Raw genomic sequence first — 27,128 nt, 5'->3', positions numbered from 1 at the left:
GGTGGTATTTTAAATCAGTGGGAAAAAGAGGGATCATAAAATAAATAGACCTGTAATAATTGGCTAATTATTTGGGGGGAGAAAACAAACTTGAATTTCTATCTCCGTCCTCTCACATCCAGAATAAAGTCCAAATGGATCAAAGATTTATATGTAGAAAAAGAAATTCTAAATGTTCAGAGTAAAGCATGGAAAATTATACATTTTGGGTAATAAAGAACTTTCTAAACAAGACCTAATAATGTAAACTATAACAAATGTCTAATTTACTTAATGTACAGAGAAATAATAGAAATAAAGAGATAACCTAGGGGTGCCTGGTGGCTCAATCAGTTAAGCTTCCAACTCTTGATTGCAGCTCACGTCATGATCTCATAGTTGTGAGTTCAAATCTCTGTTAGTGCGGAGCCTGCTTGGGATTTTCTCTCTGTCCCTCCCATGCATTCTCATTCATTCTCTCTTTAAATAAATAAACTTAAAAAAAAAAAAAAAAAAGATAACCTAATAGGAAAATGGGCAAAGGATACTAACTGGCTGTTTACAGAAAATGTCCAAAACCATAAAAAAGACGTTAAACCACATGCTGAAAGGAAAATATACCCATCAATATGAGGTATGATTTTTCACTTGTCAGATTAGCAAATGTTGAAACATATGTAGCACATTATAATAATACAGAAAAATGAGTCCCCATCACTGTTGCTGGGAACATAAATTAGTGGTCCTTCTAGAAGGCAGTTTAGCACTATCAAAATTTAAATGTAAGATTCTTTGATTCAGTTATTCTGTTAGGCATTTACTCTTTAAATACACTTAAAAAAGAGAAAGAAATTTCAATAAAATATGTATCTAAGAATGTTTATTTTTCAAACAGCATTTTTTAAACCAGCAAAAAAACAACTAAAATGTTTGCCAGTAGGGAATTTACTAAATGACAGTCATAAGATAGAATTCTATATACCTATTAAAAAGAATGTAGATTTCTATTTGTTAATATGGAAAGGTTACTTGATGTTTTATGAACTACTGAAAAGAAGGTATATAGCAGAATACAGCTGACCCTTGAACAGTGTGGGGACTAGAGGTGCCAACACCCCACCTCTCCACTCCTGTGCAGTCAGAAATTTGTGTATAATTTTTGACTGCGTAAAAACTTAAGTACTAATAGCCTAGTATTGACTTGAAGCCTAACATAAACAATTGATTAACACATACGTTGTATGTTACACATATTATTCACTGTATTTTTACGATAAAGTAATTTAGAAAAAAGAAAATGTTATTTAAAAAATGATAAAATACATTTACAGAACTATACTATAAAAAATTCACATGTAAGTGGACCTTTGCATTTCAAATCTGTGTTGTTCAAGAATCAATTGTGGTATGATTTCTTTAGCATAAGTGAAAGAAATAATAGGTAAGCTTGTATATACAAAAATGTAGTTCCTGAAAGAAAATACAAGAAAGTGATAATAGTTATGAGCTGTAGAGCAGGATGGTTTTTATTTTTATTACTTTTGGTGCTCTTTTAGTATTCTCCCATGTTCATATATATTTTTGTTTTTAAAGGGCAGTAGGGGCTTTCTGGGAGATTGGATTATGATTTTCATTTTCTTTATATACATCTCTGAATTTTAAAAAGTAATGAATATTCCTTAATAACTTAAAAGTATGGTAGTAGAAAAAGAAAAAGGAAAATATTAAAGATTATTCATTACAATTCTTTTGGTTCTGTTCTTCCTTTGACTGGTTTAGGAATCAAATTTCTGTGGGAGTTCCAAAAAGATGAAATTTGAAAATAAGCCCCATTTGGTGTACACTAAAGAGTCCCTCAGATTTTATTCTAGGCTATTTGGAATCATTTTATCTTAAAATTATTTTCTTCTTCATAATTCTATCTCATAAGGTACTAGAAGATACAAGGATAGTGATCTAGTGCCACTATTACCCTACCACTGAATTGTTTTCATTTGAAAGAAGTTGGTCACTCTTCAGGAAAAGGATTATAATGTTATCTGTACTTCTTGACTCTTTGATTCTTTCTTTTTTTTTTTTAGAGGTTTATTTATTTATTAATGTTTATTTTTGAAAGAGAGAGAGAGAGAGAGAGCGCACATACAAGCTGGGGAGGGGCAGAGAGAGAGAGAGGGAGACAGAGGATCCAAAGCGGGCTCTATGCTGACAGCAGAAAGCCTGATGCGGGGCTCGAACTCACGAACCATGAGATCATGACCTGATTCAAAGTTGGACGTTTAACCAACCGAGCCAACCAGGGGCCCTGACTATTTGATTCTTAAATAGCAGTCTTCTTGACAGAAATTTGTACAGAATTTCTTTGACAGAAATTCTTGTACAGAATTGTACAATGACAATACATAATGGGCTCAATAAAATGAAAATATATAATTAGCTTGTGTTGAGACTGGATGTTGATTTATTGCAGGATTATACACATGAATTCCATAAAACCAAAGCAAACTTCATGGCAATACGGGAAAGGGAGAATCTCATGGGATCAGTACGAAAGGATATTGAGTAAGTTACCTTTTATATTATTCTGTAGGATGTTTATTCACATTTAGGTTTAGAGCATATCTGTGATTAACAGCAAACTGAGTAGCAGAACCATGATTTAGAGTTCAAGGTTTCTAATTCCTATTTCACTGTTCTTTAAACATTGCTGCTATAATATGGATCTAATCCACTTTGCTGGACTTATCTCTAGTTTCCCCTAGTTTTACCATTGGCTCCTGCCAATCTTGACTTTACTCTTTTAATTTGGAGTCTAGCTTAGATGATATCTTCCGAAGTTTTTCTCTGATCTCTTAACACTCACCTTAAGAATTTCCATTAGCTGAAGCTGTCCATGTTTCCCTTTCTGATTACCACCTACCTCTCTACCCTCTCTTTTGCCCTAACAATTATGTGTGTGTGTGTGTGTGTGCGCGCACACACACACACACACACACACACACACACACACACACACACGCAAAGACACATCTGTAACTTTGTATATATTTTACATAATATATATATAAAGTAACCTTTATTTCTCTAGAATCTGAAATATCTGTGTTTTCTATGTTTTATTCAAACTTCATAGCCTTATGTCAAATTATTTAAGAACTCCCAATGTTTTTATGCTGATCTCAATCCATAACTTTAAATATTTGTTCTTCCATCCCTTTACCTCACCTTCAATAATATATTCTAGCATTTCATATACACATTTAAAATATTTTTCGCCTCTGACAAGGTAAATCCATTGGGCCTCCAATTAAAACTGAAGACTTTCCACTTTTGGACTATCTATTGATGCCTATCATTGTCTCACTTGTGAGAAATTTATGACACTTTTCATAAGTAAGTGTGACCTTGTATTTCATAAACATGTCTAAGATATGCATTACCATATGATAAACTGATATGTATCATGTATATTCTGAAAAATGTTTTCCTAGATCTCCTTTATTTTATTACACCAGTAAGACAGTTCAGCAGCAGAAGTAATTTCATATTCACTGGATTCAAAATTTTTTGCTCAGAACTCTAATTGAGGATTATCTAATTGAGGATTAAACATAACTTTAATAGTTATGTTTCTGTCCCCCAGAATTATCTTGGAAAATTAATTTTTATTGTTTGTCTCTGTTTTATCTCTTTTTTAAATGCTTAGTCTTGTGTACTTTGTAAAACACATGGGAGTAAAAAATCTAAACATTTTTGCCATAGTTAGGAATTTCGTAATATTTTTAGTTCTCAGGAACATGTAAGTCTTTTGTTTAATATCTGTACAGACTATTTACATATGCATTTTAGTGCCCCCTGGTGTAGGGGACAGCCTTTAATGTTTAGGCATTTTGTTTCCCCACAATTGGTGGGAATTGTTAGAATATAGCCCACTGTAATAACTTGCTTTCTGAAAGATAATCATAAAAGAAACATGTTCATCCATTCATTAAACTATTTCCTGATTACCAGCCATGAGTAAGACACTAGATAAGTCACAGAAGATGGTAGAAATGAAAAGACCAACTTAGCCCTCTAGGATTTTATAATATAGGAGCTAGAGGGAGTAAGACACATACTCAAATTAATATAATACAAAGCAGAATATGATTAATGAGATGAGATACAGTAGCAATAACTGACATTAAATTTTTAAAATTTTTTTTAGTTTATTTATTTCAAGAGAGAGCAAACAGGGGAGGGGCACAGAGAGAGGGAGAAAGAGATCCCAAGCAGGCTTCATACTGTCCACGCAGAGCCCCATGTGGGGCTCAAACTCACGAAACACGAGATCATGACCTAAGCCAAAACCAAGGGTCAGACGCTTACCCCACTGAGCCACCCAGGTGTCCCAGTAATAACTGACATTTAAAAGTTTTTTTGTAGTTGTACACTATTCCATATATTACCGCTTTTTTGACTTCATTCTTTTGGTATAGGTAGAAATCATTAGTCCCATTTTGTAAAACTAGGTATTTAGAGACTTATCTAAGGTTGACTAGCTAGTAAGTGATGGGAGATAGATTTAAATCTAAATTATCTGTCTTCCAACTCCAGTGTGCTCTAGGTTATTTCATGCTGCTTTTTCTGAGGTTTTCTTTTCCACTATACTTTGCAAATTAACACTTCCCCTTAGCCAGCAGTTCAGTTTTATCAGTATGGCCCTCTTGTCTTACTGCAGTATATGTGCAGTTACTTGAATTTTTTATTTTGTTCTTAATACTTTATTGTGAGTAAAGACCAAAAACTTGAAAGTGTTGATAGTAATGATAAAAAGCATTTTCTTATACATTTTAATGCGCTTGGGGCGCCTGGGTGGCTCAGTCGGTTAAGCGTCCAACTTTGGCCCGGGTCACGATCTCACGGTCTGTGAGTTCGAGCCCCGCGTCGGGCTCTGGGCTGATGGCTCAGAGCCTGGAGCCTGCTTCCGATTCTGTGTCTCCCTCTGTCTCTGCCCCTCCCCCGTTCATGCTCTGTCTCTCTCTGTCTCAAAAATAAATAAACGTTAAAAAAAAATTTTTTTTTTAAATAAAAAAATAAAAAATAAATTTTAATGCACTTAAGACCAAGATAGAAATCCTTAAGTATGCCAAAATGGGCAGATCTTCAGTTGCATTTTAGCTCCATAGGCTCCAGTTGATAGACTGCATGTACCACTGTGAAGGAAAACATTGCATGGCAGTAGCTTCCCACCCCATGTGCTGTGCAGTGATCAGTTTTAAACTTTTACTTCCACTTGGAGACAATAAAGATACCATAATAGACAATAATAATAATAGGCAAAGGAAAATAATATTTTTGTTTAAGAACGTTGGATGATTTTGGGGCGCCTGGGTGGCTCAGTCGGTTGAGCATCCAACTTTGGCTCAGGTCACGATCTCACAGTCCGTGGGTTTGAGCCCCGCGTCAGGCTCTGTGCTGACAGCTTGGAGCCTGGAACCTGCTTCAGATTCTGTGTCTCCCTCTCTCTCTCTGCTCCTCCCCTGCTTGTGCTCTACCTCTCTCTGTCTCTCAAAAATAAATAAATGTTAAAAAAAAAGAATGTTGGATGATTTTGGTGAAAATAATAAACATCCCTAAATTAAAGAGGCAATAATATTTATCTATTTATCATAAATGCCATTTCTCTATTTTGTTCTAGGTCATATAAAAGTGGGTCTGGAGTAAACAACAGAAGAACTGAACTGTTTTTGAAAGAACATGACCACCTTCGAAAGTAGGTATTATTGTACACATACATATCATGTAGTTTCCTATACTTACTAATTCCTTTATTGACATAACAAACATTTTGTAGTGTTTTTTATAGCAAGCGCTTTATCAGTGCTAATTCATTTAATTCTCCTAACAACCCTCTTTGGTAGAAATGGAATTGTAACTGTTCCAGGTATAATTAGGAAAGATATTATGCTATTGAATATCAAAAATCTGCATTTACATCACTTGTTATTTGTAATACATCTTTTGTCACCTTAATGTTTCTTTAGCAAGTCTATTCCTCTAATACATTTGTACAGTACTATACATTATTAGTAATAATAATGATGCTAAAAATGACTTATGTTTGAGTGGTCTGTTACCACTTATTTATGCCAAGAAGCTTTATAAAGAGTAATAGGCCAGGGTGCCTGGTTGGCTCAGTTGGCTAAGTGTCTGACTTCGGCTCAGGTCATGATCTCTCGGTTCATGAATTCGAGCCCCACATCAGGCTCTGTGCTGACAGATCAGAACCTGGAGCCTGCTTCAGATCTGTGTCTCCCTCTCTCTCTGACCTTTTCCTGCTCATGCTCAGTCTCTCTCAAAAATAAACATGAAAAAAAATTAAAAATAAAGAGTAATAGGCCATACACCAAATCTTTAAAAATCCATCAAAAAGAGAATATCATATTATCTAAGAATTCAGAAGAAAATGCCTAGAAACTTGAATGAACTGTGTATATATTTTAACACAAGTCACCATATTCTATCCCTTTTTCATCTATGTTTTTCTCTGCAAGCTACTGGTTTCTTTAATATTTTCTCTGTATTTTGTTGTAAAACTTAAGGATCAGAAAGTTACTTATCTCTGTGAGGTCAGCCTCAAAGCACTTGAGCAGCTAGTATCTATGATAGTTAAACATTACAAATTATGTTGATATTTGCTGCTGAATATCATAAACTAGTCATGTCTATATGAGCTTAATGTACTATTCAATTTATTTCTCTTTGAAGATCACCACTAAATATAAGCTGTTGAAATCAGAACTTAGAAAAATCAAGACCTTTTTAGAAGCCTGAGTTCTTCTAGTGTTGGATATAGTTATTAGTGTTCCTTCTTAGTCTGTTGAATATTATTGATTGGCACAAGAGGGCAGTCTTTCCTAGAGTATGTTTAGTTTATAGTTACTTGTAGCTTTGGTTATTCTTTTTGTATTTGATAAAAGCCACCAGAATAAAGAACTTTGCATTACATCCAAAGCGATGTTAACATATTCTTTAGTTATAGAGTAAATTTAAGGGATAAGATACTTAATACTTAAGTATCTTATACAAAATAAAGGTTAGATTGCATCAATGTTTCTGTATTGTCTCAAAAAAGATGTTTAAGTTAGAAATGCAATAGTTGAATTACTTTAGGAATGATATGTTTGTTGCTAAAGAGTATACCAGAGTAATTACATAAATTAATATCCTTTGTTTCATACTTTCAAGACACACTGTTTATTATAAATTTTATATGAAAATTTGCAGTTTTGCATTTGTGTTAATAATCAAAGAAAGCCTTTCAGGAGTTTTGTATTGTCCATTTTACAGAAAAAATACAACAGTCAGGGGCACATAACTAATTTGTTTATGGTTATAAAAGTGATGAAAAGACTGAAAATCAAAATGTGTTTTCCATTTTTCTCAGTTTTATATATGCTATACTTTATATATATATATATTCCTTTCAATATTCTTGTGAAAAAGTTTGTGTGTGTTCATTCTATATAGAGAGAAACTGAGGCAGGATGAATTAAATGGAATATGAGCTTCTGATGAATCAGGGAAGTTGTTGAGACTGAAAACAAGAGCTCAGTCATTGCTCTCAATGTTGGAAATACATTTTGGAAAAATCAATCTTTTGTGTGTAAATTATGAATATTTGTTAGGTAATAAAATAACGTAAAATCATGGATGATACATGTACAAATAATACAGAAAACTCTATTTTTTCAATGTCCTCTCTATTTCATTGGCTAAGTGGTTTGAGTCACAATTGGCAAGATCTTTTCAGAACTTTTTTTCCATACAAAAGCTATAAGTGCTCTTTGTAATAAAGTCCTTGATGTAGAAACTATGAATAACACCAAAAAAACCATTCAAATCACTCGTTAGTACAGATTCTCTAATCATTTTTTACTCATCAGTATATTGTGAGCCTTTTTGCATGTTATTTGATCATTTTTTATTGTTTTTGCATATATTTTGTAATACAGATAAACCAAAATTTAACCATTTCCTTAAAGTTGGCCTTTTGGATTATTTCCAGTTTTTATTATTGCACATATTGAAGTCTTTACAAATATCCATAATTACTTCCTTATGATAAATTCCTAGAACTGGAATATATTCATTTGTAAAGCTTTTGGCATATTACTGTCAAATTTTCCTCTGAAGGTTTTCTGGTTTAGAGAGCTGTTAGTAGTATATATGTAAACATTCCCCAGTGTGCTCAGTAACACTGAAATTTTGATTTTTTTTTTTTAATTTATGGCAAGATAGGCAAAAATTTTCAGGTAATAGATTTTTTTTTTTTAATATGAGGAATACATTTTCATTAGAGAAAACAAGTTAAATGGCCAAGCAAAAGAAGCATAAAGAAGTAGTAGTTAAATTAACCTAAAAGTGATTATAGGGGCATCTGGGTGGCTCAATCTGTTGAGCTTCCAACTTCAGCTCAGGTCATGATCTCGCAGTTCCTGAGTTTGAGCCCTGCATCGGGCTTGCTGCTGTCAGCGCAGAGCCAGCTTGGGATCATCTGTCCCCCTCTCTTTCTGCCCCTCCCCCCACTCATATTTTCTCTCTCTTTCTCTCTCTCTCTCTTTCAAAAATAAACATTAAAAAAATTTTAAGTGATTATAGAAACCTATAGTGGTTATAGATTATATAGTTCATCAGTACCATTTGTAATTAATAGGCCAAATTTACTGGTAGGGTAATTTTTATGTTGATCTTTCATGAATAAAGGCATTTAATACCCAGTAACTCAGGTAACTAGTTTGATTTTGTGCAGTAGCATTGGACTTTTTATGGCTAAAAACATATGTAGATTTTTATTTGATTCTTCATAACATTTTTATGTTAATGTAAATTTCTGCAGCTTATTTCAAAAATATGTATTTTTCCCTTGAAAAAGATTTTTATAAATGAATGCAAACTTTAAAAAATCCTAACTTTGTAATTATTTTTACCAGTTCCCATTAACACTTTTTGTCTAAACATAAATGTTGTTAGCTTGTAACAGTTTATCTCATGAAAGATAATAATTTCTCTTCCTGTGGATAAGGTAGCTTTCATTTCTTACTTGTCTTTGAAATCTGAGTCTGTTTCAGTGTATCAGTCAGAATAAAATGCTGATTTTGCATTAGTGTCAAGCTTATAGCTATTTGTTTTTCCCTGGGCTATAATGTAGATGCATTCCTGTGAGTTCTTTACTTGCTATTTAGATTAATTTCTCTTCCTTTAATCTGTTCTTTTTCATTTCTCTCTTATATTTTCCTTTTTGAAAAAATATCTGAATTAGTTTTGTATTTTAAAGTTCTTTTTTTCCCTTAAAGGAGTTTTACCTTTATGACCTATCTCTCTCCATATTTATTTTATGTATATTTTTTAATGTTTATTTACTTTTGCGAGAGAGAGAAACAGAGCATGAGCAGAGGAGGGGCAGAGAGAGAGGGAGCCACAGAATCTGAAGCAGGTTCCAGGCTCTGAGCTGTCAGCACAGAGCCTGACATGGAACTTGAACTCACGAGCCATGAGATCATGACCTGAGCCACAATCAAGAGTCAGACACTTAACCAACTGAACCAAGAACTTTTTTTGTTGTTTCTTTCATAGCATTTATGAAAATATGTAATTATCTGTTTGGTTTTTGGTATGATGATGATGATGATGATGATGAGGAGGAGGAGGAGGAGACTCTCCTTGAATGTAAGCTTCATAAGAGTAAGGACTTGGTTAGTCTAGTTCTTGGCAGTGTTGTGCCCCTAGTTTGTTATATCATAGACACTTAATATTTATTTCTTATATAAATAAATGGATGTAAACAGAAGGTATTAATTTTGGTTTCATATACATGTATATGTAGGACACCTGTTTCCCAATATAGGAAATGTGTTTCATTCATTTACTTACTCCCCAAATATTTATTGAATACATACTGTGTATAAGATACTGGTCCAGATGCTACATGTACATATAGAATCTGAATTTGAGAACTAAAGGGGCTATTATTAATGTGATGAATTATTAAAAATCAAATTCTTATATGGTATATATTAACAGTCTTTGGCAACATCTCTCTTATTTACAGATAAGAAACAAGATTCAGAAAGGACATAGGGTTTCATAACTATTTAATAATATACTAAACCCTCATTTCCCAAACTATTTCCATATTTGTCCCACATCATATTGCTTTCCCTGTGACTTTCTTCTTTAAAATTTTATTTTTCTTGTATTAGGGTGCCAGCATGCATAATGCTATTAAGAGTTGAAAGATCAGTTGCTTTTCACTTCTCTGGAAAGCAAGTGACCTGGTCTCTCTGTATCTGTTTTTGTTTGTTTGTTTGCTTTTTGGGTTTTTAGTTTTTTGTAATGGGATTGTAGCTGTCCCTTTATGTTATGTAATTTTCAGGAAGAATAGCTTAAGAGTTAAGGCATTATAAAATACCTTAAAAAATCTAAAGAATTTGTTTCACATAACTTTTCAAATATAGGACTTGTTTAAAGCAAGTTACACTTAAATAAACAGGATCAGTTATAGTATTTTGAATTTGTTGTTTTGTTTTCATTCCATTGACATGATTGTTACTGAGATGGCATACGTATTTGTATACTTAGGTATAAATATATCCATGAATGAGTAAAGAATTATTATATTCTCAGAGGCTTACAATTCTCTGCTAACAGTTTTTCTTATGACCTTTCTTAGCCTATGTTTAGACTATTGATATTTTGAATCTTTTAAACTCACCAGTCTTGTCATTCAGGTGATCCAAAGTTGTGGTGATGAAAATATTTTCCATAAGCATCTTAAAAACAATGAAAACAGCTTCACTTTTTGTTTGTTTCATGATTTTCAGCAGATTTCTCTGAGGTCCCACAGCTAGTAGTAAAAGCTGAGATTCAAACCCAGGTATTCTGATTGTGTTGCTTCTACAATATCGCACTGCTTCTAAACTGATTCTTATGGTATCTGTATCACAGAGTTGCTAAGATAACTCACGTAAAAAGGCTTTGCAAACTGTGAGGCTTTTCTATATAAAGCAGAAAATAATGAGAGTTAAAGCACCTGGCTCAGTCACTTGAGCATCCGACCCTTGGTTATGGCTCAGGTCATGATCCCAGCGTCACGGGATTGAGCCCCACGGTACTCAATCCATGCTGAGTGTGGAGCCTGCTTGAGAGTCTCTGTCTTTCTCCTTCTGCCCCTCTCCTCCACTTGCACGCGCTGTCTCTCAAATGAAAAGAAAAAAGAAAAAAAGAACATAATGAGGGTTTTAGGAGTAAGAAAAGCAAATACTAAAAGAGAAAACCTTTTATATGCACTGACAGTTTTCAGGTTTTAAATATAATTTGAAATGCTTGTGATGCTAGGATAATCTTTGTGAAATTAAATCCTAATTGTATTAATGGACCGTGACCATATTTGAAAAGTATGGGACATACGATCACCATAATTTAGTGACCTTCACAAGGAGTGGCTTTATCTCAAAAGTTTTTGGTGTAATCGTATGTACATTTATTGTTTAATAAAAAGCGTAAGACTCCAATTAAATAATGGTCCGATTATAACACCTGTGAATGGGATAGTATAATAGACTCCTGGCATTCAGGATTTGACATTAGCTTTCTCAACTATATATGAAACCTAAAGGTTCATGATGTATAGTTTTGTTGAGATACAAACTTGAATGTTATGAGCTAATGAGCAGGTGTTGAGGAAGTCACTTGGCTAACAAGTATGTATAAACTACATTTACACTTCAGTCTCACTTCTGTGTTCATATTTCTGCTTTGTTATTTACTTGGTAACTACTATGAAATGATTTATACATATACATGCATATACTTTTGTTTCTTTGTGAAACATCACTCCAAGGAGAAAATGCCTTTATAAAGGTAATGCTAGTGAAGTGATGCTACAAAAGTGGTGCTCATAAGTAGAAAAATGGGAAGCTTATGGAATAATAGTAGCCATAAATATGGGAATATGCAAAGATCTTGAGATATATCCCTTACCTATACTAGGGGTATTTTGTATAATAGTTGAATTTTTAATGTATGAGGACTGCTAGCATTGGATTATTTCACTATGTGTCTATCATTTTATTTGTGGGATATTTTTAAATTACATGCCAACAAAGCTCCATTTGTCTCAGGTGGTGCAATTGTCTGCCATGTTGAAATAGGTGACAAAGCAAATTAATAGAACCCCTGAATAATACTTTTCTTATTTTTATATTCATGTGGTAATGTACAGTTTTACAAAGCAAAATGACCTAGTTAGGAGCTTTTATAGAGAACTCATTTTTCTTTACTTGGAGCTGTATTGAAATCAAATCCAGGGGTGCCTGGGTGGCTCAGTCAGTTGAGCATCTGACTTTGGCCCAGGTCAGACTCACAGTTCGTGAGTTTGAGTCCCGTGTCAGACTCTACTGACAGCTCAGAGCCTGGAGCCTGCTTCAGGTTCTGTGTCTCCCTCTCTCTGCCCCTCCCCTGCTTGTGCATGCTCACTCGCTCTCTCTCTCTCTCACAAAAATAAATATTAAAAATAAAATCCATCTTCATTTGGTACATTGCTTTGTTAAACAGTAAAATTTGAGTTGGAGATGCTCTGCTATAGTGAGGAATTTTCTCTCCCCAAATACATGTTTGCATAATGTGACACATCCTTGGCCCGCTCACCCCCCACCGTGGAATTTATAAGGATTAACTGTTAACTGATTGATACTTTATTAATGTAACAAGTTTCTGTTATTCATTTATCAAGCATTTAATGAGTGTCTCCTGTGTGCAAGGTCCTATACTAGACTCTAGGGAACCAAAGATGAATCAGACTCAGTCTCTACTCCTTGGGAATTCATTCTGGTTGGAGAAATAATAAACATAATTGTGCTATCTTGTGAAATGTTAACATTTTTAAAGTATTAAATGAGGGGCGCCTGGGTGGCTCGGTTAAGCGTCCGACTTCGGCTCAGGTCATGATCTCACGGTCCGTGAGTTCGAGCCCCATGTCGGGCTCTGTGCTGACAGCTCAGAGCCTGGAGCCTGTTTTGGATTCTGTGTCTCCCTCTCTCTCTGCCCCTCCTCTGTTCATGCTCTGTCTCTCTCTGTCTCAAAAATAAGTAAACGTTAAAAAAAAATTAAAAGTATTAATTGAGATGACATATTTGAAAAAAACTGGAAGCTTTACAAATTTGAGATATTTTTCCTCCAGTGCATAGTACAATGTCTGGTATATCTTAAATGCTTGTATATTCTTGAATGAATTGATAAGAAGAACTATGAAAGCATAATATTATGGTATAAAGAAGAATTAGTTCTGCCTGGATATATAGATGAAATGGGAAAGGCCTCACAGACGATTTGGCTTTTGAGCTGGACTTTAAAACATAAGCAATTTATGTTGAGAATCCGGTAAAGGGATTCCAGGCCAAGAGAGACACTATGAGACATGAAAGTACCTTGATCTGTATCAACCACGTATCTATAGGCTTATATAGTTTACAAGATACTTATATTTACATTATCCCTTTGAGCCTTATGACAACTTTGTGTAGTGAATTCATAGAGCCAAGGTGCTTAAAGCCTTGACTAGAACCCAGGGCCTAGGATGTAAGAGAGAGCAATTAGCCATTTTCTTCTTCTTTTTTTTAATGTTTATTTTTATTTTTGAGAGAGGGGGTGGAGGGATGGCAGAGAGAGGAAGGGCAGAGACAGGATCCAAAGCAGGCTTTACAGCAGAGAGCCCAGTGCAGGGCTCTAACTCAGGAGCCAAGAGATCGTGATCTGAGCTGAAGTCGAATGTTTAACCGAGTGAGCCACCCAGGTGCCCCTAGCCATTTTCTTCTGTGTAGTTTCATAAGTGTCATGATTGCTAGTATTATTGAATTTCTGTGGTTACATTTATGGAACTGTTTTCTGAGTTATAAGTATGTGAGAGAAACATACATAAAATGAAAAGTATAGTTCCATTCTTATGTAAGCAGATTGGCTTATATTGATAAATGGAGGGTTTTTTTAGAGGCTTCAGAAACATTGGGAAATGCTTTATTTTATTTTATTTTATTTTATTTTATTTTTTTTTGGAAAATGTTTCTTTAATTCATAGATTTGTGATTTGGGTAGTTTTTTTGGGATTTTCAGTCTTCTTAAACCATTTATCTAAAGAACAGACTATGGAAACTACCATCCCCACATTCTTTCTTAAGCTTTCTGTTTCTGCTATGGTTGAACACATTTGTTGACATTAAAAAAAGTATTTTTTGCACCAAAATGTTTGATTAAAATACTTTGAGAAGGGAAAAAGAAACAAAAACTTCTTCTCCATTTATATTTGATTTTCTGTTGTATATATATTGTATGTTGGATGTAATGAAGACAGTGTGGTATTAGTGAAAGAATAAATACACCAATGGAATAGAATAGAGAGTTCAAAAATTGATGCACACAAATATAATCAACTGATTTTTGATAGAGGAACAAAAATAATTCAGCGGACAAAAGAGTTTTTCAACAAAACGTGCTAGAGCAATTGGATATCCTACATGCAAACACGCACACACACACACACACACACGAATATAAACACTGTCTTTTTCCCAGAAATAATTCAAAACAGATCATAGTCCTAAACGTAAAATACAGAACTATAAAACTTCTAGAAGTTTTATAATGTAGAAAAAATCTAGATGATATTGGGTTTGGCAGTGAGTTTTTAGATGCAACACTAAAACACCATATATGGGGGCACCTGGGTGGCTCAGTTGGTTGAACAGCCAACTTTGGCTCAGGTCATGATCTCACCATTCATGAGTTGGAGCCCCACATAGGACTCTGCTGTCAGCTAAGAGCCTGCTGCAGATTCTGTCACCCTCTGTCTCTGCCCCTCCCCTGTGTGCGCATGCTCTCTCTCAAAAATAAAAAAGAAAAAAAACATTAAAAATAATACTAAAAGTAAAAATGTCATCTATGAAAGAAAAAAACTGATAAGATGGATTTCATTGAAATTAAACACTTCTGCTTTGCCCTGCCAAAGATACTGTCAAGAAAATGAAAAGACAAGACACAGACTGAAAAAAAAATATTTGCACAACACATATTTGATGAACAACTGTTACCTAAAATATTCAAAGAACTCTTAAAACTCAACAATTAAAAAGTAAGCAAAAGATCTAACAGACACTTCATCTGAGAAGATAAGCAGATGCCAGATAAGCATATGAAAAAATGTTCAACATGATGTCATTAGGGAATAGCAAATTACAACAACAAGATACCCCCATACACCTATGAAAATGGCTAAAATCCAAAACACTGACAGCACCAAACGTTGGCAAGAATGTGGAACAGAGGGAACTCTCATTGCTGGTGGGAATACAGTATAGCCACTTTGGCAGCTTCCTTAAAACACTAAATATAGTCTTAGCATATGATCCAGAAATCATGCTCCTAGGTATTTTACCTAAATGAATTGAAAACTTATGTTCAAACAAAAACCTGCACACAAATGTTTATTAGCACCTTTATGCATAATTGCCAGAACTTGGATGCAACCAAGATGACCTTCAGTAAATGAACAGATAAACTGTAGTGTATCTGTACAATGGAATATTATTCAGTGATACAGAAAGTAAACTTGCAAGTCCCTGAAGACATGGAGGAGCCTTAAATGCACGAAAGAAGCCAGTCTGAAAAGGCTACACGCTGTATAATTCCAACTATGTGACAAAAAGCAAAACTGTAGATGGTAGAGGGGCCCCTGGATGGCTCAGTTGGTTAAGCATCCAACTCTTGATTTCGGCTCAGGTCATGCATGATTTCATGGTTCATGGGATCCAGCCCTGTGTTGGACTCTGTACTGACAGCACAGAGCTTTTTTGGGATACTCCCTCTCTTCCTCTTTTTCTTCCCCTTCCCCCCCCCCCCACACACACACAAAATAAATAAGCATTAAAAGAGAATTGTAGACAGCAGAAAGTTCAGCTATTACCAGGGGTTCAGAGTGAGAAGATAGAGTAGGTGGAGCACACGGGAGGACAGTGAAACTGCTCTACATAACACTGTAAGATGGATACATGACATTATGCATTTGTTAAAACCTGTAGTACTATACAGCACAAAGAGTGAACCCTAATATAAACTATGGGTTTTATTTAACTATCAGTATTGTCTCATCAATTGTAATAAAGATACCACACTAAAAGATGTTAATAATAGGTGGGGGATGATGCATAGAGGCACTTGTACTCCAGTGTTTATAGCGGCACTCTCAATAGCCAAATTGTGGAAAGAGCCTAAATGTCCATCAGTTGATGAATGGATAAAGAAATTGTGGTTTATATACACAATGGAGTACTACGTGGCAATGAGAAAGAATGAAATATGGCCCTTTGTAGCAACGTGGATGGAACTGGAGAGTGTGATGCTAAGTGAAATAAGCCATACAGAGAAAGACAGATACCATGTTTTCACTCTTCTGTGGATCCTGAGAAACTTAACAGGAACCCATGGGGGAGGGGAAGAAAAAAAAATAAAGAGGTTAGAGTGGGAGAGAGCCAAAGCATAAGAGACTCTTAAAAACTGAGAACAAACTGAGGGTTGATGGGGGGTGGGAGGGAGGGGAGGGTAGGTGATGGGTATTGAAGAGGGCATCTTTTGGGATGAGCACTGGGTGTTGTATGGAAACCAATCTGACAATAAATTTCATATATTAAAAAAATAATAATAATAGGTGGGGGAAAATGGGTATATGGGAACTCTGTACTTTCTACTGAATACTAAAACTCTTCTAAAAAATAAGTCTACTAATTTTAAAAAATGGAAGAAGTGACTTTCCGGGAACTCACTGCTAATAATTTAGCTTTTACTTTTCTCTTTTTTCTCTCCCTAAATTAGAATTCAGAGTCTATCAGATGCCTTACTTTTTGTCCTTAGGTAACTTCATGTAAATATTTTAAAAATTACTGTGCCAAATAAGCCACACACACACACACACACACACACACACACACACACACACACACAAAAGCAAGTGAAGATATTCTTGGTCAACCCAGATTGGAAAGAAATAAACCACAGTATTCATGGAAGAGGGATTACAAATAATTTCTATTTCCATCTTTGTTTTTCTGTATCTTCCAGATGTTATCTGTAAAATAAACATCTGTTGGCTCTAAAACAGTTTTTTTTAATATAAATTTTTTTAATGTTTACTTATTTTTGAGAGAGAGAGAGAGAGAGGCAGACTGCAAACAGGGGAGGGGCAGAGAGAGAGGGAGACACAGAATCAGAAGTAGGCTCCAGGCTCCAGGCTATCAGCACAGAGCCCAACGCAGGACTCGAACCCATGAACTGTGAGATCATGACCTGAGCTGAAGTCAGATGCTTAACCGACTGAACCACCCAGGCGCCCCTGAAACAGGTTTTTGTATCCTACTGTAGCTTCATTATATTCACTTAACATGTTTTAAGAGATATTTATACAGAAATAAGACCCAGATCTTGAAGGCCTCTCTGGTTAACTATAAGTGAAAGACTACATTACTACAGTGTTTGTTGTAAATGGTAGGATTAGTGGGTGACAGCCTCATCGATTGCAGTTTATAAAGGGTTCAGTTTTAAAATTGTATTTATTATGTACTTGCTTATTTTACTTATTTACTTGTTTACTTATTTAATAGAATAAAAGAGGGTTCTAATTAGGTGTTATCTGAGTGATCTTGCCACATTCTTATTTTTGTTGGTTTAAATTGCTTTCAAATAATGTGCTTGAAATCCCATTTTCATTCCTGAAATTGGTACCATTTGCAATATGTATATTGGAGGAAATGAATTATTTTAAAAAAGAGAATTATTTAAATGTGGCTTTAGTGATTCCTCCATACAATAATTAGTGATGAAATTTGGCTCATTGTTTTCAGCTAGTTCAAATTGGTCTTGAAAGAAACAGAAACTTGTTGCTTAATTACAGACTCAGATGAATGCCTGTGGGCTGTTATGAAGTGCTTGTTTAAGAAGGATAATTCCACTTGATTGTATATGTTATGCCCCAAAGGAAAGCAGTTTTAAATTTGACTTTTACTAGATTATGCCATCTTTATGGAGCCATTCTGTTGTTAAATGGGTATCCACACTATCCGGGATGCTCTTAGTGAATGATGTTTAGTCAGTGGAGGGCTTAGCTAATTAAGGACTTTGAGACTTTGGGCAGTCTGAGAAGAAATTTAAAAATCACTGGGCTTCCTCTGTATGTGCCACTGTATAAGTGAAGGATACCATGGGGAGGGAGGACCTCCTTCCTCCATAGACTAGGATATTTGGGATTATAATTTTAGTGTTCTTTATAAGTAAAACCTATTATTAGGTTGGTTTCCTTTTTAGGGAAAGCCAGAAAACTGTTTTATTTGACTGCAGTTCAGGTGATGCTGTAAAATTACCATTATATGAAGATAAGTTGTGAATCTCAGAAATATATAATGACATGGGGCACCTGGGTGGCTCAGTCGGTTAAGCGGCCAATTTTGGCTCAGGTCATGATCTCGCGGTCCGTGAGTTCGAGCCCCGCGTCGGGCTCTGTGCTGACGGCTCGGAGCCTGGAGCCTGTTTCAGATTCTGTGTCTCCCTCTCTCTCTCTGTCTGGCTCTCCCCTGTTCATGCTCTGTGTCTCTCTGTCTCAAAAATAAATAAACGTTAAAAAAAATTAAAAAAAAAAGAAATATAAAATGACCTATCTCAATGAAAATAGTTTAAGAAAACCTATTATTGAAGATCTATTTTTATACCAAAAAAAATATGAAGAACAAAGAATGGAGGCATGTATTTGCCTTGTAAAATTTTTAATTTGATTTATGTAAGTAGAATGGCCTTACTACATTTATTTTTTTTTAATTTTTTTTAATGTTTATTTATTTGTGTGAGAGAGACAGAGTGTGAGTGGGGGAGGGGCAGAGAGAGAGGGAGACACAGAATCCGAAGCAGGCTCCAGGCTCTGAGCCGTCAGCACAGAGCCCGACGTGGGGCTCGAACTCACAAACTGCGAGATCATGACCTGAGCCGAAGTCGGACGCTTAACCGACTGAGCCACCCAGGCGCCCCCTTACTACATTTAAAATACGATTTCAGTTGGCCAAAATGTTACTTTTAGAAAGGAGATCTTTTAAGGAACATACTTATTACATAAACCAAGGCTTATATCTGTGTGCTACAAACAACATCAAAGAATTTTCTTGCTATGTCATGGTATAGAAAGTTGTTCCTTAGTGGGCATTTCAACTTCTGCAAGGACATTGTCTTTGAATAGAAAACATAATGACTTTGTTTTCCAACCAAAGTCTAATACTTAGACTAATTTATTAGCTAGTTTACTGAAATTTAGCCCTGACATCTATGGTTGAGAACAGATAGAAAAGAAATGCTAGTGTATTTTCAAATCTTGTAGAAATCAGATAACTAACATTGAAGTATATCTGGCTGATTTTCTCATGATTTGTGTGAAATGCTTAGCTTTGTATTTTTGCATTACTGTCTAGGCAGATTCAGTTGAGTTTAGTTAGAAATGTATTTTCTACACAGTAGTTTCTCTGTTGTTTTTTTAACATTGCTTCACCACTGTATACTATTTAAGGTATGTACCATTATATTTAATCTAACTTAGAATTGGTACATTGGTCAACACTTCAGTTTTTAAATTTTTCACTTTTTATTTTGAGTTAATTGTAGATTCATGTGCATTTCACCCAGAGGTAGCATCTTGTGAAATTATAACACTATATATCACAACCAAGATAGTGATAAACTTGTCAGAGCTTATCCATCACCACCAGGTTTCTCCATCGCCCTTTTATTTTTTTACTATTATTTTTTTAAGTTTATTTGTTTTTTGAGAGAGAGAGAGAGAGAGAAAGAGAGCCGGGGAGGGGCAAGGGAGAGAAAGGGAGAGAGAATCCTAAGCAGGCTTCACACTGTCAGCACAGAGCCTGATGCTGGGCTCCAACTCACAAACCTGTGAGATCATGACCTGAACCAAAATCAAGAGTCAGACGTTTAACCGACTGAGTCTTCCAGGTGCCCCCTATTCTCCCTTTTAAAAGCTATTTCCCTCCTGCCTCTCCCTTCCCCATTAACCCTTGGCAACAACCATTCATCTGTTTTCCATTTCTGTAATTTTGTCATTTCAAGAATGACCATTTCAGATTGACTTTTTCACTCAGGATGATTCTCTGGAGTTTCAAGCAGCTTGTTGCATGTATCACTAGCACCTTTTTTGTTGTTGTTTGGTTTGGTTTTTTGTTTTGTTTTGTTTTATTGCTGAGTAGTATTCCATACTATGGATGTACCACAATTTGTTTAACCATTCACCCATTGAAAGATTTCTGGGTTGTTTCCAGCTTTTGGCTGTTAACACACAAAAGTTTCTGTGAACATTCACATACAAGTTTTTGTGTGAACATATTTTTTTTTCCTCTGGGATAAATGCCCAGGAGTGCAATTGCTGGGTCGTATGGTAGTTGTGTGTTTACTTTTTAACTAGTTTTAAAATTATTTTCTAGAGTGGCTACCATTTTACATTCCTGCTAATGTGTGAATGATCTAGTTTCTCCGTATCCTCACCTGTATTTGGTGGTGTCAGTTATTTGCACAACAGTGTGAATGTACTAAATGCCACTAAATTGTACACTTTATAATGGTTAATTTTATGTTACATGATTTCACTTCAGTATTTTAAAAAATCAGCTCTTAGATATCCACCTCAAGTGCTACTTATGAGATCTAAATGAGAAAAAACAATCAGTTGGACATATCTGTGTGGGACTATTTCTGGGCAGTTTTCTGTTCCACTGATCTCTGTGTCTGTCCCTCGACCAGTAACACAGTCTTTTTTCCACCCAGTCTTGATTACTGTAGATATGTAATAAGTCTTGAAATTGGGTAAACTGACTTTCATTTATTCTTTTTTCAGAATCGCTTTAGTTATTCTAATTCTTTTGGCTTTCTTATATATTTTGCAGTGATCTTATCTATATCTAGGAATTGTGTTAAATTTGTAAATCAGTTTGAGGAGAATTGGCATCTTTACTTTGTTGAGTCTTCCAATCCCTGAATGTGATGTGTCTCTCCATTTATTTAGATCTTCTTTGATTACTTTCATCAGCATTTTGTAATTGTCCTATACAAGTCCTCTACAGGTTTTGTTAGATTTACATCTATGTTTTTCTTCTTTGAACAGTTATAAATGGCATTGTCTTTTTAGGTTTGGTGTCCACATGTTTTTTCCTAGTACATAGAAATACAGTTGATTTTTGCATGTTTGTAATGCAACTTTGTTGAACTGACTTACTCTAGTTTTTATTTTTTTATTTAAAAATTTTTTAATGTTTATTTTTGAGAGAGAGAGAGAGAGAGACAGAGTGTGGGTGGGAGAGGGGCAGAAAAAGGGAGACACAAAATCCGAAGCAGACTCCAGGCTCTGAGCTGTCAGCACAGAGCTCAACGCGAGGCTTGCACTCGTGAACTGCGAGATCGTGACTTGAGCCGAAGTTGGACACTTAACTGACTGAGCCACCCAGACACCCCTAGGAGTTTTTCTATAGTTTATTTGGGATTTTCTGTGTAGGCAGTCTTGTCATCTGCAAATAAAGATAATTTTATTTCTTCCTTTCCAATTATATGTCTTTTATTTCCTTTTCTTGCTTTATTGCATGCCTAGAACTTCCAGCACTATTTTTGAATAAGAGTGGTGAGAATGGGCTTCCTTGCCCTGTCCCAGGTCTTAGGGAAAAATGTTCAGTCTTTCACTGTTAAGTATAATGCTAGCTATAAGTTTTTGTAGATACTCTATCAAGTTGAGGAAATATCCCTCTATTCTTATTTTTCTGAGAATTTTCCTCATGAATAGGTGTTATATTTTGTCAGATGCTTTTTAGCCTGTTCATATATGGTGAGTTAAATCGATTTTTGAATAATTTTTTAAAGTTTTTGTTTAAATTCCAGTTAGTTAACATACAGTGTAATATTAGTTTCAAGTATACAATGTAGTGATCCAGCACTTCCATACAACACCCAATGCTCATCACAAATGCACTCCTTAATCCCCATCGCCTATTTAACCTGACCTCCTACCCATCTTCTTCTGGTAACCATCAGTCTGTTTTCTATAGTTAAGAGTCTGTTTCTTGGTTTGCCTCTCTCTTTTTTTCCCCTTTACTCATTTGTTTCATAAATTCCACATATAAGTGAAGTCATTTGGTATTTGTCTTTCTCTAACTGACTTATTTCACTTAACATAATACTCTGTCTAGCTCCATCAGTGTTGTTGCAAATGGCAGGATTTCATTCTTTTTTTTACAGATGAGTAGTATTCCATTGTGAGTGTGTGTGTGTATGTATATATAATATATATATAATAATGTATATATATTATTAAAGAAACTGCCCTTTCCCTATTGTATATTCTTGGCTCCTTTGTCATAAATTAACTATCTATGCATGGGTTTATTTCTGGGCTTTATTTTCTATTGATCTATGTCTGTTTTTATGGTAGTACCATACTATTTTAATTTCTATAGCTTTGCAATATAGTTTGGAATCAGGGAGCATGGTACTTCCAACTTAGTTCTTCTTAAGATTGTTTTGGTTATTCAGAGTCCTTTATGACTCCTTATACATCTTAGGATTGTTTGTTTCATTTCTGTAAAAAAAAAAAAAAATGCCACTGGAATTTTGATAGGAATTACATTGAATCTACATATTGCTTTGGACAATATGGACATTGTAATAGTATTAATTCTTCCAATCCATGAGTATGGAATATCTTTCCATTTATTTGTGTCTTCTTCAGTGTTTTTTATTAATGTCTTGTCATTTTCAATATATAAGTCACCTCCTTGGTAAAATATATTCCTAGGTACTTTATTCTTTTCTATGCAATTATAAATGGGATTGTTTTCTTAATTTCTCTGATAGTTCATTATTAGTGTATAGAAACAACCGATTTTTGAGTTATGAGTTTTATATTCTGCAGCTTTCTGAATTCATTCTAAAGTTTTTTGATGGAGTCTTTAGGGTTTTCTATATGTAATATAGATATAATTATAGATATATATATTTCTATGTATAATATTCAAATTTGGATACCTTTTATTTCTTTTTCTTGCCCAATTGCTCTGGTTAGAACTTCTAAAACTATTGAATAAAAGTGGCAAGAGTCGGCATCCTTGTTTCTGATCTTAGAGGAAAAGCTTTTAGCTTTTCATCATAAATGATACTAGTTGTGGGCTTGCCATGTACATAACATTTATTATGTTGTGGTACATTTCCTCTGTACATGCTTCGTTGAGAGTTTTTATCATAAATGGATGTTGACTTTTGTCAGATGCTTTTTCTGCATCTGTTGCGATGATTATGTGATTTTCATCCTTCATTTTGTTAGGGTGGTGTATTCCATTGACTGATTGTAAATGTTGAACCATCTTTACATCCCTGGAATAAATCCCACTTAATCATCATGTATGATCCTTTTATTATTATTATTATTATTATTATTATTATTATTATTATTTTAAAGTTTATTTACTTATTTTGAGGGAGAGAGTGTGAACAGGGAAGGGACAGGGAAAGAGAGAAAGAGAGAATACCAAACAGGCTCCATATTGTGAGCACAGAGCCCGACACAGTGCTTAGTCTCGCGAACTGTGAGATCATGACCTGAGCCAAAACCAAGAGTTGGATGCTTAACTGAGCCACCCAGGTGCCCCTTTTATGGTATTTTTAAAGCTCATCTTTGTCACCTAGTTCATGCAGTAACTTAGGTTTCCTATTATGAAACCTCAAGTTATTTTATACAGTGAACCTAGAAATTCTTTTGGATAGAAGCAGTTGGAAGAAAATATGCAAATATTGAGTTGAGAACCTGCTGTGCACCTTGCATGTGCTGCGCAGATGCAGATGTTTAGGAGTTAGTTTTCCCACTTTCTGCTGTAAAGCAGCACCTTTATACCAGTTTAAATACCTATGAATTCCTCCCTAAAATAGAGTTGTTTGTTTCCAAGCTCTGATGCATAAAGGCAAACATTGTACAGATCAAAGGCGCATTTAGTATCTTTATTCAGATTCTTGAATTGTAAATTTTGTAAGCTGAAACTTGGTTTCGTTTCCAAAACAAAAAACTATTTCCCCAAAATGGAAGGAACTTTAAGGTATAAATAATTACTTCTTATAGGCATCAGAACTATATTTCCTTATCCTGCCTCAACAAGTTGGTTGTAATTCTGAAGTTTTGAATAGATGGTGGTGACAAGTTTGAGCTATCTAGATTAAAGAAGTTTCATGTCTTTATGCGGTCATTAAAACTGTTCTGTCTTAGGTGCCTGGGCAGTTCAGTCAGTTAAGCATCTGACCGGCTCAGGTCATGATCTTACGGTTTGTGGGTTTGAGCCCCGCATTGGGCTCTGTGCTGACAGGTCAGAGCCTGGAGCCTGCTTTGGATTCTGTCTCCCTCTCTCAGTCCCTGCCCCGCTTGCACTCTGTCTGTCTCTCTCTCTCTCAAAAATAAATAAACATTTTTTAAAAACCCTGTTCTGTCTTTAGTCATCAAGTATCTCTGTGAAAGAAATAGATATAAGCTAACAAAAGTAAGATGAAAATTATATATGTGGATAAATAAAATTTATTTCGGGGACCAGAATATACTCCAGATGCTTTCAAAAGTCTGGGTATTCTGTTTGTATAAATGTCTGAAAAATTATTCTCTAAAATGTAGAAAAATTAAGTACAAGTTTTAAAATGCTTTAATAATTCCAGAATTTTAATTTCCATTTTATTTGCAGCTCAGATCGTCTGATAGAAGAGACAATAAGGTAGGAAAAAAAATTTGTTTTACTCTATTGTTTTTTGTTTGTTTGCAACATAAGTGAACAGATCAGGTTAACCCTGTAACTAGGGTTACAGTTCATTTATCATCCTTAGAGATGGGAATTTCACTAGATTGTGATGAATTTTTACTGTGTCTTTCACTTATAAGAGACATTTGAAGCACAAAATATTTGTTTCCAGAATTAGTAGAATTAAGCTGACTTACCAAGGTTAATTTTTCTGATTAATTCATACTCAGTACTTTCAGCTTCAGTCTTTTTATTCTTTTTTTTTTTTTTTTCAAAGGAAAACCATCTTAGACATGTGATTTGGTGTATATACCATTTATGTAGATTGGGTTTCAGTCACAGCAGCTGCGGAAAATGTGCTGCAGTAATATTTAGTATTATCTATAATAACACTGAAGTAGTTTATTGCTTAAGGTAAGGGACAATTATGTTGGTTTGAACTACTTAATTCTCTAGGTTTGGTGAATTTTTAGATACTATCTTGTGATGGTAAAAAAGTAAATGAACTAGATATGATCTCTACAGTTAGAATTCAGCAATGTCTAAAGCATTTTTCGGGAAAGGTGTAATGAAGTACATGGAAACAACAACAAACATGTACTCTTACTGTAGGCCTTGGTATTGTCTCAAATGCTTTACATGCTTTATTTTATTTAATTTCTTTAATGACCCATGAAATAAACACTGTCCAAAACAAAAAAGAAATTAAGGTAAGTAATTTGCTTGTGGTGACATGATTGATAAATTGTGTTCAGGATTCAAATGCTCAAACCTGAATCTCTGTAATTCTAGGACCAGAGCTCTATCTAAGCTACTACTGTATTTCCCACCTTGTAGAAAGTGTACAAGCTTCCGAGTGTGATTTGGTTTGTGCTACTTATTAGATATCTGTTCTTGGTTAAGTTACTTGGAGTCTTCATTTTCTTATGTGTTCAAAAACCGGGATTGATGATCATACCTCCCTAAAAAATCGTTGTGAAGATGAAAGACAATGAGTAAAATGCCTAATACAATGCGTGAATGATACTAGGTAATCTGTAAGTGGTAGCTTTGTTAGGGACGCCTGGGTGGCTCAGTCGGTTGAACATCCGACCCTTGATTTTGGCTCAGGTCATGATCCCAGTACCTTCTGATATTTCAGATTTCAGGAAAATTCCAGTAGTACAGAGAATTCCCATATACGCTTCACCTGGATTCCCCACACGTTAACAGTTTGCCGCATTTGCTTTTTCACTTTTTGTTTTTTGAACTACCTGAAAATAAATTGCAGACATGATGCCTCTCTACCACTAAATATTTCATTGTTCACATTTTAAGTATGCATTTGTATTGATACAGGCTCATGGATTCTTATTTTATTTAGTAGATTATAATGTTTCTATCATTATTTAATAAATTATAATCTCTTATAGTAATGTGTAGTTATCATATCTGGGGATTTTGTTTAAATTGCATGCATTGGGTTGTCCATCTGGGCAAAGGTTTTGCAAAATTGCCTAATTGTCAACTGAAATATTTTCCTTGTGATTCCTTCCCTTTCAACAGCACATAAAGTAAGATAGCATTTGCTAAGGACTTTTTACTTAAACTTTCTCTACAATCCTTTTCCTTTTTTCTTCCTTTTTTCCCCTCCTTTCTGCCTGATCTTCTTTGGGCCAGGCTGCCTTAATTAAGCTTTTCAATTCAAAGCTGGCATATTTAAGGGCTGGTAATATGAGTATAAAAAATTTGGAGTACTTCCTAGTATAGGAACATTTGAGAACCATTGAATCACTGCTACTATTATTTTGCTAGGTAAAAGCAAAATAATATAATTATAAGGTCTTTTATTTCACTATTTCCCTTTATTTCAAAATCTGGTAGATATCGCAAGTAAAATTTTATTGATTCTAAAGCTAGTTATGATTACTTATAGATAATATAAAATTTAAGTGTCAGATAATTGTTTTTGCATATTCTATATGTAACAATTTACTTTTTACTCTTGGAGATAAAAATAGATTTTAAGAATATGTACACAACTGAATATAGACTCTGGCATCACTTAATTGAAAAGAATTGATATTTTTAATATTAACTTATTCTTAAGCTTTAAATGTATAACTGATATTGTCTGTTGTTGAAAAAATAAGTGTCTGAGTTTAGTTCACACAACAGGTAAGACAGTTCCAGTAAGCACATCAATGATTTATCATTTTAAAAGCATTATATATTATTTGGAGCTTATGTTTTGCCTCTGAGTATTTGACCCTTGAAATAACAACAGTC

The 27,128-nt window shown here is 34.6% G+C and overlaps 1 protein-coding gene across 2 annotated transcripts in view; it reads left to right on the top strand.

The window, feature by feature from the left end:
* Window positions 1-27,128, top strand: part of GOSR1 (golgi SNAP receptor complex member 1) — a 46,635-nt gene that overhangs the window by 9,153 nt on the left and 10,354 nt on the right. For both annotated transcript variants that reach the window (XM_060646869.3, XM_060646868.3), the window contains exons 5-7: window positions 2,447-2,538; window positions 5,657-5,731; window positions 24,807-24,836. In XM_060646869.3, coding sequence (XP_060502852.2) covers window positions 2,447-2,538; window positions 5,657-5,731; window positions 24,807-24,836 — 197 coding nt within the window. The remainder of the gene's footprint in view (window positions 1-2,446; window positions 2,539-5,656; window positions 5,732-24,806; window positions 24,837-27,128) is intronic.

The sequence above is a fragment of the Panthera onca genome, chromosome E1, assembly GCF_046562875.1.
Source record: "Panthera onca isolate mPanOnc1 chromosome E1, mPanOnc1 haplotype 2, whole genome shotgun sequence".
NCBI classification, from domain to species: Eukaryota; Metazoa; Chordata; class Mammalia; order Carnivora; family Felidae; genus Panthera; species Panthera onca.
Note: the sequence above shows the minus strand (reverse complement) of the source record. Positions and strands in the feature narration are given on the sequence as shown.